Source organism: Dysidea avara, chromosome 4 (genome assembly GCF_963678975.1).
Source record: "Dysidea avara chromosome 4, odDysAvar1.4, whole genome shotgun sequence".
Classification (NCBI taxonomy): domain Eukaryota; kingdom Metazoa; phylum Porifera; class Demospongiae; order Dictyoceratida; family Dysideidae; genus Dysidea; species Dysidea avara.
In genome coordinates, this window is record NC_089275.1 from 30,301,065 (window position 1) to 30,316,362 (window position 15,298).

General features: G+C 37.5%; 1 protein-coding gene across 1 annotated transcript in view; it reads left to right on the plus strand.

Annotated features, from left to right (window-relative positions):
- The window catches only part of LOC136254621 (uncharacterized), a 145,419-nt gene that overhangs the window by 48,770 nt on the left and 81,351 nt on the right, over positions 1-15,298 (plus strand). The window contains exons 12-13 of the mRNA XM_066047365.1: positions 9,265-9,541; positions 10,839-10,896. Coding sequence (XP_065903437.1) covers positions 9,265-9,541; positions 10,839-10,896 — 335 coding nt within the window. The remainder of the gene's footprint in view (positions 1-9,264; positions 9,542-10,838; positions 10,897-15,298) is intronic.

Sequence of the window (15,298 nt, forward strand, 5' to 3'; positions counted from 1 at the left end):
TGGCTGTGAATTACGGTGGGGTCTAATTCTACGGAACGGAACGGAACGGAACGGAATGATGGACTAAACAACGGAACAGAATGCTTTCTCAAATTGAAGCTTGCAGCTTACCATTGCTGTACAAGTTATCGGTGGCACTTCCAGCTGCTACCCCAAGAAGATAAAGATCGATTGTGGGTTCTTGCTGTTTATCTTCGGATGTATCAAGTAGGGAACTTAATTCATGCATGACTTGTTTTTGCTAATATGTGAGTTGTTTTTGCTTACTTCAACTTTAGAATGTACAATCTGGGGCTCAGCCTTTCTAATAGGCATAAATCCGGCAGTATGTAGCTACACTACAAAGGAAACAAGTATTGTGACAAGCTGAATCAACTCTGTCAAGCTAAACAGAATCTAAAGGAATTTTGTGCAGTGTGTGAAGAGCAAACATTCAGATACCTCAAGGAGGCTATATTGTGTGAACATCAATGATTCATTAACAGAATAGTGGACTACATAATGTCAGATATCTTAGCCTGAGTAGTGAGTTGAATCCAGGATGGGGTCTATTTTACAGATTGGAATGCTTTCTGAATCAAAACTTACAGCTTGTCTAGCCGCTATCATTGCTGAAGTTGCATTCATCAGTGGAACTTCCAGGAAATGGAATAGGATAATAATAAAATATTAATAGCTGTTTCATGCAGTGCAATGTTCTATTACCTGATATATCAAGCAGGTCTCTTCAATTCATTTATTGCATGACCAAGGCAAATTTTGTTACTACAATACAGTAGCTGATTGGATGTCAGTTGCTTCTGGTGATCTTGACAAGATAAATAGGTTAGAAGACTACTCAATTTCTTCAGTTTCAGAGCGTAATATCCACAGAGAAATTAACTAGAAAGTTACTGGTGACAGGAAAAGTTTAGGTGATCATGACTTTATTCAGTCTAATAAACAGAATATATGGTTGATTGAGTGAGGTATCACTTGCAGAATGTTCAGACAACCAGCGATGAGATGTATGTATGGATTCATTGAATTTTTGTTACAGTTGGAGACATTAAATATCCAAAAGCAAACTGACTGTATAATATTAATTCACTTGCTTTATATTTTCTCAATTTTGAGCCTGTATACAAATAATTAAATTTTTTTCTCAGTCCTACAATAAGATGGGAGAGAAAATTTATCTTTGTTTACCTATACTGCACAACTTCAAAGGAAATGAAGAATAAAATTAGTAAAACCACATCAAGGTAAATTACAGATTTAAATACTAAATATGAATTAGAGCCTTTAGATCATTATTGTTCCAAAGCAAAATTGTAGATGGAAAACAACAAGGACTGGTGAGATCTTGGTTATTTAATGACAGCGGTTGGAGATTAAAAGGGTGGTAACTTCTTGTTCTTGAATATGTTGCAAAGTGGAGGTACAAATCAAAATGGGATATCAATTTCATTATGAAAAATTTGTATACTTAAATAATCTAGCATTACTGTATTCATTTGTCCTCCACTTAAATATGTTACAACAGTGTCGGTACATTGGCAGTCTACCTTGAAATCTCAACTCTAGAGTAGATCCAATACAGAGCTGCCCACACTGTAAGATCCCACTGTAATTTCATGGACCATGCAGCTGGACTGGGAATCACTTGAAAATAGATGAACAAATTTAACCTGTTTTGTTTGAAGTGAAGCATGTGAAATGTTACACTTAAGAAATCCTAGGATTCTTAGGTGGTATGTAATTAATGTGAGTGTTCCATTTCCGGTTTGACTAGATACATTGAAATTAAACACACATCTTGGTCCAAATCACATTTGCCTGGTGGCTATGGGCATGGTTTCCATGCATAGCTAGGCTTATAATTGAGATTTGGTTGATCTTGGAGTTTTGGCATTTGGCCTGATTCAAGGCTAGCAGTCAGACGCATCCTTGAATTTGTGCAACAGAAAAAAATCAGTTCACTATTGAATACAGCATTAGTCCACTGCACCAGCTGTTAATAACTCCATGCATACAATTCAGTGATGTTCGCAGAATATAGCCCCTTTGCGATCTGCCAAAATATTTGCTCCTCTCACTGCACAAAATTCTTCAAGTTTTAATTCAGCTGGCTCTTTCCTGTTACCAGTGTCTTCCTGCTTGCTTTATTTGTACACTGACATATGACTTGAAAAGCCGGCCCAGACTGTTTTCTAAAGTCAAAATGAGCAAACCAGCTCACATAAAGTGCCCTTCTTGGTATATCCGTAGATGAACCAAGGATGAACATCACTGATACAGCTCATCCCACAATTAATACTTCGTTACTAATGACAACCAACAAGAACCCACAATCGATCCTTTAATTCTTTTTATCTTATGTTTAATCACCCACTGGAGGTGCCACTGATAACTCGTAGCGGTTTCAGCAATGGTAAGTTGCAAGCTTCAATTTGAGAAAGCGTTCTGTTCCGTAGTTTAGTCCATCATTCCGTTCCGTTCCATTCCGTTCCGTAGAATAGTCCCCACCGTGAATTACAAAGCTCCAAAGTTACCTCTGTCGTGTAATCTTAAATTCTGCCACATGTGAAGCTCGTGCAAATTAAATAGTTACCTATATCAAATTTAAAGCAACTTTTATGAACATTGAGAGCATCAGCTACCATTCAATAGTAAATAGATACATACACAATGACCGCACCTTGATTTTTGTACGAATAGCTACATTGCATTTAGGCTTCTCTGACAGTAGCAGCCTAGCTACTTCACCCAGCACACATATACACAATCCTAATCCACTTAAACGGGGTTTTTACTATCCCCTGGCTTAAAAACATCAAAAGTTTCTCTTCAAAATGTCCAGGACATTAGCCATGCAGATTGAAATACTCTAATAGAGCAGTCAATTGCTCTAATACAACAATCAGCCAATGTATTATCACATGTAATCAGTATTTAAGCATGTAATCAACGAAATTCATATATTAATAGTCTCACTGAAGTGAATATGCCTGAGCGTGGCCCTCAGATTTTCTGATTACAATTGTATAATAGGTGACTATTCTATTAGAGTGTTTCGATCTGGCTAATGTACTGCGTATTTTGGAGAGACGCTTTTCACATTTTTAAGGCAGGGGTTAGTAAAAACCCTATTTAAGTGGATTTGGATGGTGTATATGTGTGCTGCGTGCAGTAGCTAGTCAGAGAGGCCTAAATGCAATGTAGCTATTCGTACAAAAATAAAGTTGCAGCCATTGTGCATGTGTCTATTTACTATTGAATGGTAGCTGATGCTCTCAATGTTCATAAAAATTGCTTTGAATTCGATATAGGTAACTATTTGATTTGCACGAGCTTTACGTGTGGCCGAATTTAAGATTGCACGACAGAGGTGACTTTGGAGCTTTGCAATTCACAGAGCCAATAAGGACTAATCCAAATATCTGCATATATCTGGAAAGTATAAGAGTTGCTGAAAGTATAAGAGTTGCTCTTTCATATCAAGCACAGAAAGACTTGATCAGCTTCAAGCATTACGAGCAGTGCCACTCGACCGATAATACATACTTTTATCCGAGAATTGAGAACATTTGGACAAGTCACTTTTGCAGCTCCTGCAGCCAGACGAAGAAGCTGTAGGTCTGAAATTTTGCATGCAAGAGTTTATAGCCAAGATCTCTCCAAAGGCATAGCAAGAGAAGAAATATTCTTTGCGGGTTTAAAGAAAAATCGTGTCCGAACCGATGATGGTTGAACATTGTTGGCTTACTCTAGTTGAAAACTACGCACAGAAATACGTAAATGGTTTGCTGGGTGCCCGGCACAAGGTTGCTTTCTTTGGAAAAAAAAAAAAAAAAACAGACAAAGAAATACAAAGTTTCGAATTCAAACTGCCCTACCACCCAGGGCAAGAGAAGCCAACTCTTCCTCATAGTGTTTCGATACAGTTGGGTGCATAGTCTGTCTATGCTGTTAGTTTGGAAAAAATCTGAGACTTTTCACCATCTGGGTGACGAGCGTAAAGATTTTTTGCAGCATCAAAGAATTGTGTTGCAAATTCTACCCATTTCCAGCACTTCTCCAGCCACAACAATCATCAATATTATAGACTTAAACTATGGCAAAAGATGTCCCTGAACGTTTGGTAACAGCGGTTGTCAATTATTATTTCATCCACAGCTTCAACGGCTCGCTCTAAGCTATGCATCAAAAGGAGGCAGCAAAATTGTCAAAATTTGACTTCACCTGTCACGCTCCACAGCAGCTTCAAATCTTCACTAGATCACCCTACATCACCATTATGCTGCAAAACATCCCAAAACAAACCGAAAAATGCACAAAATCTTAATTTTTTATTCGAGCTGGGTGGAGCTCCTGGTGAGCTGCTGGTATACTGCATCATATGAAATCACAGAAACACCAACTACTACTACCAAACGTTTTGAACCATCATTTATCATCATTCTAAACAAAATTAAGTAACCAGTGTGGCATCAGAAATACCGGAAACAGTGGCAGATCTAGGATTTTTCAAAAGGGGTTTCTGAAAATTGGTATAGCTAAATAAGGCATCTGATAACAATTCTCTGGAAAATTTTGAGATTTTAGAAGCTCTGAGATTGGATTTTAGGCTATTTTTTTGTTAGCAATTACAATAAATTCGATACTTTAAACTGTAAATGATTACTAAATACTATAGCTAATTATAGGGAAAATATGGTGACTACAAGCTGTGGCTTTGATTGCTCTATTAGAGTAGTTACTTGACTGCTCTATTATGAGTATCTCAATCGTTTTTAATGCAGTGGGAGATGAAAAATGAAGTGTTGCTGATGGTTTAATAGCTATAAATGGTGTTAGTTAAGTGCAACTGCATGCATGCTACTGGTATATAGTTGTTTGCTATGACAAATTGTCAATACAACAATGTTTATGTAATGAGAATGCCACTAAGCTAAATTTAAAAGGGGGGTTTTGTTGAAACCCCAGAAACTCATCTGGATCCGCAATCATCTTCCACTGGGAAAGCACTTTGGTACCATTGAGAGAATCCCTTGAGATGACGCACAAAAAATTTGACTTTCTTCATCCAGATGGTGAGAAGTCTCAGATCCTTTCCAAACTAACAGCATAGACAGACTATGCATCCAACCTTATCACATCACTATAAGGATGAGTTGGCTTTGTCTTGTCTTGGCTAGTAGGGCAGTTTGAATTCGAAAATTCGTGTTTCGTTTTCTGCTTTTTGAGAGAAGGCAACCCTGTGCCGGGAACCCAGTAAATCATTTGCTTATTACTGTGCATACTTTTTAACTACATTAACTCTAAATAATATCTAGCTAAACAGCAAATTCTATCCTGTTCTTTGTGTGGAGTCCGAAATTTTAAAAATAATTTTTGCATCTCACGAAATGCTAAAATTGATAGTTCTGTGAAGACAACAATCGTGCCTCTGGTTTCATGGTGGATCTAGCAATAGGATACTACAATGAACATCCCACAATGGTAGGGGGATCGATTTGTGAAAGTTGATTTTTCGGATTGCGGACCCTATTACTTATCACGCTTTTCAGGTAAATAGTTAATGGAATCAGCTGAATATAGGTAGAGAGGTAGAATAATTATTTTAGAATGATCTTTCAGTAGTTTACAAGGGACTACTGACGAAAGTCAACGGGTGTAACAAGTGCGCGATCGAGATACTCTAATAGAGCAGTCACCCTAATAGAGCAGCCAACTAAGAATCAAATAATTACTTCTTAAAGCATTCATCTATGTATTGTAGAGAATTTAACACTGTTATAAGCCACTGTGTATGGAGATTAACTAAGAAAAGGTCACTCTGTAGAGGGATCAACTAGAAACAAGTCAACAATTCACCTTGCAAAAATGTTAAACCACATTTCAAATCACCCAGTAGAGTATTCAGCTAGAAACCAGTCAACCTAAAGAGAGTTCAACTATATTTCAAGTCACCCTGTTGAGAGTTCAGCTGGCTACAAGTTATCTTGTAGAGAGATCAGCTAGAAACAAATTACCCTGTAGAAAGATCAGCTACATAATCATCCCGTAGAGAGACCAGCTGAAACAAATCACCTTGTAGATAAATCAGCTAGAAACAAGGCATCCTGTAGAGAGATCAGCTGAAAACAAATCACCTTGTAGAGTTAAAAACAAGTCACCCTGTGGAAAAGATCAGCTAAAACAAATTACCCTGTACAAAGATCAGCTAGAACCAAGTCACACAGACTGTCAGTAGAGAGATCAGCTAGAAGCAAATCTCTAACTAGAGAAATCAGCTGCATGGAAACAAATCACTCTGTAGAGATATCAACTAGAAACGAGTCATCTTGCAGAGAGTTCAGTTATGTTCCAAGTCAGCCTATAGAAAGTTTAGTAGAAACAAGCCGCCCTGTAGAGAGATCAGCTAGAAACAAGTCCACCATGTACTGAGAGTTCATGCAGCTATATATAAGTAAGTCACCATGAAGAGAGATCAACTGGAAAAAAATCACACAAATCTCTTTGTAGAGAGATCAGCTTGACATAAATCACCCTGTAGAAAGATCTAGCAGAAACAAATCACTCTATGGAGTTCAGCAAGTAACCTTGTAGAGAAATCAGCTAGAAACAATTCACCCTGTAGAGATCAGCTAGAAACAAATCACCCTGTAGAGAGATCAGCCAGAAACAAGTCACCCTGTAGAGAATTCAGCTGGACACTGTAGAGAAATCAGCTAGATACAATTCACCCTGTAGAGATCAGCTAGAAAGAGATCAACCTGTAGAGAGATCAGCTCAACACAAATCACCCTGTAGAGAGATCTGGTAGAAACAAGTCACCCTGTACAGAAATCAACTTACCTGTAGAAAGATCAGCTAGAAACAAGTCACCCTGTAGCAAGATTAGCTACATTTCAATTACCTTGTAGAAAGATCAACTTGAAACAAATCACCCTGTAGAAGGATCATTTAGAAACAATTCAACTTGTAGAGAGGAACAAATCATCCTGTAGAAAGATCAGCTTGAAACAAATGACTCTGTTGAAAGATTAGCTAGAAGCAAGTCATCCTGTATAGAGGTCAGATAGAATGAAGTTAACATGTAGCACTACCAGAGAACAGTGCCATGAAACACCTATGGATTATCCATGAATAGTAAAATAATTCCCCATAAAGGAAAGTGGAGATTTCATGGAAATTTCATAGCACTGACAAATTATTCCATGTTCGCAGTGGCCATTACTTGTCAAATTTTCATCAGCATTGTCCATGAACTGTCAAATTTTCATAGGCAGTGTCCATGAAAACTACATGAAATTTCATGGTTTACCGTTGCATTTTCATCGGCTGTTCTCTGTGAGTTCAGCTAGAAATAAGTCAGATCAAATCATGCTGTAGAAATATCAGCTAGAAAAAATCACTCTATAGAGAGAGATCAGCTGGAAACAAGCACCCTGTAGAGAGATCAGCGTGATCAAGTCACCCTGTAAGAGCCCAACTACTTTTCAAGTAACCCAATGGAGCGTCCAGCTATGGAAAATTCTCTCAGTAGAAAGATCAGCTAGAAATATATCACCTTATACAGTATTCAGTTAGAAACAAATCCCCCTGTAGAGAGATCAGTAAGGCAAGTTATCCTGTTACCTGCAAAGAATTAAACTATTTTTCAAGTTACCTTGTAGAGAGCTCAGTAGAAACAAGCAGCCCTGTAGAGAGATCAGCTAGAAATAAATTGCCCTGTATAGAGATCAGCTTGATCAAATCACCCAGAATGGAGTTCGACTACATTTCAAGTCACCCTGTAGAGAGTGTGGCTAGAAACACGTTACCCTGTAGAGAGATCAGCTGGGCAGAGACGTAGGAAGATATTTAACTTATGGGTGCCAAGTGGTAAAACTGAACACAAACAAACAAACAAACAAGCTCTCAAGCTGATAGCAATGGCTGTATATTCTATTGTTGATAATCAAAATCAATATTTATAACTACATGATTTCTCAATGAATACTTTATTAGAGTCATTGACCGCTCTATTAGAGTATCTTGATCGTTTCAGTAATATTATAGTACAGTGTGCATGCTGACACCCCACTGGAAATATTTATGGGTTCCCAAGCACCCATGGCACCCATACTTCCTACGCTCCTGCTAGAAACAAGTCACCTTGTAGAAAAATCAGCTAGACACAATAATTCACCCTGTAGAGATCGGCTAGGAACAAATCATCCTGTAGAGAGCTCAGCTTGAAACAAGTCATCCTGTAGAAATGTCAGCTAGATTGGAAACAAATCACCCTATAGAGAGATCAGTTAGAAACAAGAGAGAATTCATCTACATTTCATATAGTGTTTTAGCTAGAAATAAGCCACCCTGTGGTGAATTCAACTGCAAACCATTCACCATGTAGTCAAATTATACAGTTACTTCCCTGTAGAACTTTCAGCTACATACACATTTCCCTATAGAGTATTCAGCTGCAAACTGTGTAACTTATCTTTATGATCAATCAACACCATTGCCTAAATGTACATGTAGCTAAACAAATCATCTTCATAATAATCTTCTTTCTATGGTAGAGATTAAGACAAGTTAAAATAAATACCTAAAGCTGGCCATAGGCTGGCTTTAGGTATGAATATACAAAAAGAAGTGATATCTAATCAAAAACAGCCAAGCTGTAAAAAGGGTGCGGCCTCCAAAAAAGCCAGGGTAAAAAAAGATGTGAAATCAAAGGTGGCAGCCAAGAAATGGCTGTGATGGTAGGTTAATGGAAAAAATTTTAATAACAACAATTCAGGTGAATTTGGTGCCAAATCCTAGTGAAAACTGGAAGAGGCAACACAAATTCACCTGAATTTAAAATTTTTTGCCATTAACCTACCATCACAGCCATATCTTGGCCGCCACCTTTGATTTCACATCTTTTTTATCCTGGCTTTTTTGGAGGCTGCACCCTTTTTTACAGTTTGGCTGTTTTGATTAGATGGAATATACAGTAACTGTAAAAGGAGTTTAATGATTGCACATAGCCATACTTTCTGTGCCATGCATTACGCTATAGTTACCCCATTTGTTATTATTATGACATCAGGTGTAGTTGTATTCTGAGTTTAGTTGAGGGCACTTAACAGGGTTACATATAGTTGATCAGACAGACAGTCTATCAATCTGTCTGTCTGTCTGTTAGTAGGCAGTGTAATTGAGTGGTTTTACTATAGAAAGTAAAATCATTTGGGATGCCTATTTGTATAATCACACTATGGTAATCTCCTCCTATTCCAGGATTCGCTATGAGAAATTGCCTTCAAAATAATGAGTGGGCTTCTCCTAATGTGTCACAATGTAGAACAATTGAACAAATAAGACTTGAAATGAGAGCAGAAGAGTTGGTTACCCTTGTTAACAGCATATACATTAATGATGATAGAGACTTGACACAAACATTTATGCCAGAAGTTTTGGAGGATATTGCCGATCAGTTACAGGAGATCACAAACACGACACCTCTTCTTCCAAACGATGTAGCCTCAGCTGCTAAAACACTGGACGCTATCATTGCGTAAGCAACTACACATTAAATCTAATTAGATATGTGTATTTTTATTGTGTTCAAGCATCATGATTATTATATATCATTATTACATTGTATTTTTAAATATAGCCCCCTCACCACCAAATTGGTAGAGACTCCAATCTATTGTTTCTAAACTGCTATCTTGCACACCACACCTATAAACTATATCAAGACTCATGGTAGTGAAACGCGCGGCCAAGAAACTACAAAGCACACACCCAATTAAAAGACGTGCGGCCACTACTGTGACTTATTTACGTGTAGGGACGGTTTCACAATATTAGCCCTGGATTACACAACATCTCTCAATAGGTTTGTATTGCATTGCATAATAAAAAAAATCTTTTTTCGTAGTAGTAGTAGTTTTCTTGCGACCAGTATTAAAACGCTTATTTAGACATATTTGGCTTTATTTCTCAACCTTGTGTTACACCTAGCGTCACCTTATACCAGTCAACTTACCCGTGTTTGTACAGTCCATCCAGCACTGACATTTTCTAATCCTGGTTTGTTCATACGCATATTTTCTTTGATCAAACCTCTAATTCCTACAATAACTTTTAAAGACACAATGTGGACACAAGCCCTAATGTCTGATAAACAAGTTGTAAAAGCGTGTAGAACTGTAAGTTCCCTAGGGAAGGTGTTTTAAGCAGAAATCTTTTAAACTCCATTTAGTGCCACGCCTCATGCGTGTGTTGATAATTGGAAGATATCTTATAAACAAGTGTGAAAGCATAAAGAACGTAGCATCACTAGAGAAGGTATTCCAAGCATAATTCTTGTTGCCACATCACACATGGTGTATTAAAATAACTTGTGTGATTTTGGTGGTGCTCAAACCAGCTTGTTACATAGCATTACTCACCCTAACAGCAAGTGGTCACTCCCATTGTGGCTTTCATCATGCATGTCACTTAATTAATATACATGTTACACGACAAAATATATCACATTAATTGTTTGTGACATTAACAATAAAATTCTAACAATAAAATGGGATAGTTAGTCCCATCACAACTGTATGCCTCATCCTGGAAATTCAGAAGAATGAACTGAGATATGATGCCAAGATCTTACCAGGCCTCATTGCCCACATACACTTGTAAATTGAGAACTAAAGAACACACATAACATTATATAATTCCTCTGTCTATATAAACTTACTCCCCCGAACCTTGATCTTAGTTGGACAGATTGTGCTATAAATTCCTACTCAGTAATTATTATGTATTACATACATATTTAATCACATACACCATATTCATTATTTTACATACAGTGTAACTAATATAATCATCAGTGAAGTTGACAATGCTCTTGTGATGAAAGTGGCTAAGGTATGTATTAGTATCCTTACGTGAAACAGTTAATTAATAAATTAGCTAATATTTCCTGTGAACATATAGTAGTTCAATGTACATAGGACATGTAAAAGCCATTAGTATTATATTTATGAATGTACTGTACGTCCATATCGATGTGAGCAAAGAATATTCTTCCCTAAGTATCCTGTGTGCATACTTGAGATTGATGTTTCTATTGCATTTAATTTGGATTCTCATGTTATGGTGCCATACTGTAGTACAAATAGTGGAAGTAGGGACTCTGGAAATGTAGCATATATAATATTATACTATACGTACCTCTGTTATGGTTGTTACAAATAATTTTATAATAATGTCATTATATTGTGCCAAAACTGGCCTCACCTATCCTTCATGATGACTTTGCAGTATTAATGTGTATAATCAATTCCAAACATGTCTTCACAGTGACCCAAAAAACTTTCAATAAATATCTATGATTTTTTTTTGCTGAGTGACTGACTGACTAACCAACTCAGTCAGTCAGTCAGTTAGTCAGTTAGGCAGTCAGTCAATCGGTCACTGACTTACTGTAGCTCAATAGCACTGTAGCTAATGCTATGGGTTTAATTTCTTCCCTATTCAAAGTCACTTGGACTTGTGATGCACTTTTTATTTATTACCATAGCTGCAATGCGTACATTGTGGACTTACTTTTTTGTCCTTAGTTTTGTCACATTTACATCCGTATGTAGTGCAAGGTGTGAATTCATAGTAGTGTATTAATGACTTTGTGTACTGTGTTGTTAATAAAATCTAATCCAAAATAGCCAAGCTGTAAAAAAAGTGTGCGGCCCTCAGAAAGGCTATGGTGAAAAAAGATGTGAAATCCAAGGTGGCGGCCAAGAAATAGCTGTGATGGTAGGTAAAAATTTTAATAATGACAATTCAGGTAAATTTTGTGAAGCGGCACAAAAATTCACCTGAATTGTCGTTATTAAAATTTTTACCATTAACCTACCATCACAGCTATTTCTTGGCCACCACCTTGGATTTCACATCTTTTTTCACCATAGCCTTTCTGAGGGCCGCACACTTTTTTTACAGCTTGGCTGTTTTGGATTAGATTTCATTTCTTTTTGTATTTGTATACCCCAAAACCAGCCTATGGCCAGCTTTGGGACTTTTTTAACCTATGTTTTTTTTCTTTACTATAGGAAGAAGAAAAGATGAAGTAGATGTACTTTAAATATTTTATCAGTAAATGTACAAATTATATATGTAATACATTATATTGATTACAGAAATCTCCATGGTGGTTTCTTTGTAACTGAACACTCTACAAGGTGACTTCTTCTAATTGCTCTCTCTACAGGGTGAATTGTTTGTAGCTGAACGATTTACAAGGTAACTTCTTCTAGCTGATCTATCTACAGGGTGATGTGTTTGTAGCTGAATTCTGTACAGGTGATTTCTTTGCAACTGAGCTCTTTACAGAATGGTTTCTTTGTAGCTGAACTCTCTAAAAGGTAACTTCTTCTAATTGATCTTTCTACAGGGCAATTTGTTTCTGGCAGAATTTTCTACAGGGTGATTTCTTTGCAGCTGAACTCTCTGCATGGTGGTTTCTTTGTAGCTGAACTCTCTACAAGGTAATTTCTTCTAGCTGATCTCTCTACAGGGAGATTTGTTTGTAGCTGAACTATCTACAAGGTAACTTCTTATAGCTGATCTCTCTACAGGGTGATTTGTTTGTAGCTGAATTCTGTACAGGTGATTTGTTTGCAGCTGAGCTCTTTACAGAATGGTTTCTTTGTAGCTGAACTCTCTAAAAGGTAACTTCTTCTAATTGATCTTTCTACAGGGCAATTTGTTTCTGGCAGAATTTTCTACAGGGTGATTTCTTTGCAGCTGAACTCTCTACATGGTGGTTTCTTTGTAGCTGAACTCTCTACAAGGTAATTTCTTCTAGCTGATCTCTCTACAGGGAGATTTGTTTGTAGCTGAACTATCTACAAGGTAACTTCTTATAGCTGATCTCTCTACAGGGTGATTTGTTCGTAGCTGAATTCTGTACAGGTGATTTGTTTGCAGCTGAGCTCTTTACAGAATGGTTTCTTTGTAGCTGAACTCTCTAAAAGGTAACTTCTTCTAATTTATCTTTCTACAGGGCAATTTGTTTCTGGCAGAATTTTCTACAGGGTGATTTCTTTGCAGCTGAACTCTCTACAAGGTAATTTCTTCTAGCTGATCTCTCTACAGGGAGATTTGTTTGTAGCTGAACTATCTACAAGGTAACTTCTTATAGCTGATCTCTCTACAGGGTGATTTGTTCGTAGCTGAATTCTGTACAGGTGATTTGTTTGCAGCTGAGCTCTTTACAAATGCTTTCTTTGTAGCTGAACTCTCTCCAAGGTAACTTCTTCTAACTGATCTTTCTACAGGGTGATTTGTTTGTAACTGAACTATCTACAAGGTAATTTCTTCTAGCTGATCTCTCTACAGCGTGATTTGTTTGTAGCTGAATTCTGTACATGTGATTTGTTTGCAGCTGAGCTCTTTACAGAATGGTTTCTTTGTAGCTGAACTCTCTACAGGGTGATTTGTTTGTAGCTGAAATCCCTACAAGGTAACTTCTTCTAGCTGATCTTTCTACAGGGCGATTTGTTTGTAGCTGAGTTCTCTACAGGGTGTTTGTTTGCAGCTGAATTCTCTACATGGTGGTTTCTTTATAGCTGAACTCTCTACAAGGTGACTTCTTCTAGCTGATCTCTCTACAGGGTGATTTGTTTGTAGTTGAACTCTTTACAGGTGATTTGCTTGTAGCTGAACTCTCTACAAGGTGATACTTCTAGGTGATCTCTCTACAGGATTCCTTGTTTCTAACTGAACTCTCAACAGGGTGATCTGTTCATAGCTGAACTTTCTACTGGGTGATTTGTTTGCAGCTGAACTCTCTACATGGGAGTTTCTTTGTAGCTGAACTCTCTACAATGTGACTTCTTCCAACTGAACTCTCTACAAGGTGACTTGTTTCTAGCTGATCTCTCTACAAGGTGACTTGTTTCTAGCTGAACTCTCTACAGGTGATTTGTTTGTAGCTGAACTCTCTACATGGTGGTTTCGTTGTAGCTGAACTCTCTACAAGGTATCTTCTTCTAGCTGATCTTTTTACACTGAAATATTTGTTTGTAGCTGAGTTCTCTACAGGATGATTTGTTTGCAGCTGAACTCTCTACATGGGAGTTTCATTGTAGCTGAACTCTCTACAAATGTGACTTCTTCTAGCTGAACTCTCTACAGGTGATTTGTTTGCAGCTGAACTCTCTACATGGTGGTTTCTTTGTAGCTGAACTTTCTACAAGGTAACTTCTTCTAGCTGATCTTTCTACAGGGTGAATGATTTTTTTTTTGCATCTGAACTCTTTACATGGTGGTTGCTTTGTAGCTGAACTCTCTAAAAGGTAACTTCTTCTAGCTGAACTCTCTACAGGATGATTTGTTTGCAGCTGAACTCCCTACATGATGATTTCTTTGTAGCTGAACTCTCTACAGGGTGATTTGTTTGTAGCTGAAATCCCTACAAGGTAACTTCTTCTAGCTGATCTTTCTACAGGATGATTTGTTTGTAGCTGAGTTCTATACAGGGTGATTTGTTTGCAGCTGAACTCTCTACATGGTAGTTTCTTTGTAGCTGAACTCTCTACAATGTGACTTCTTCTAGCTGAACTCTCTACAGGGTGACTTGTTTTTAGCTGATCTCTCTACAGGGTGACTTTTTTCTAGCTGAACTCTCTACAGGGGATTTGTTTGCAGCTGAACTCTCTACATGGTGGTTTCTTTGTAGCTGAACTCTCTACAAGGTAACTTCTTCTAGCTGATCTTTCTACAGGGTAATTTGTTTGTAGCTGAATTCTCTACAGGGTGATTTATTTGCAGCTGAACTCTCTACAAGGTGAATTCTTCTAGCTGAACTCTCTACAGAGTGATTGATTTTTTGCAGCTGAACTCTCTACATGGTGGTTTCTTTGTAGCTGAACTCTCTACAAGGTAACTTCTTCTAGCTGATCTCTCTACAGGGAGATTTGTTTGTAGCTGAACTCTCTACATGATGGTTTCTTTGTAGCTGAACTCTCTGCAAGGTAACTTCTTCTATTGATCTCTCTACGGGGAGATTTGTTTGAAGCTTAACTCTCTACATGGTGGTTTCTTTGTAGTTGAACTCTACAAGGTGATTTCTTCTAGCTGAAATTATCTCTTTCCATAGTTGCATGAACTCCCTACAAGGTAACTTCTTCTAGTTGATCTCTCTACAGGGTGAATTGTTTATAGCTGATCTCTCTACAGGGTGACTTGTTTGTAGCTGATGTTACTTGTTTCTAGCTGATCTCTTGAATTCTCTTCAGGGTGACTGCTCTATTAGGATGACTGCTCT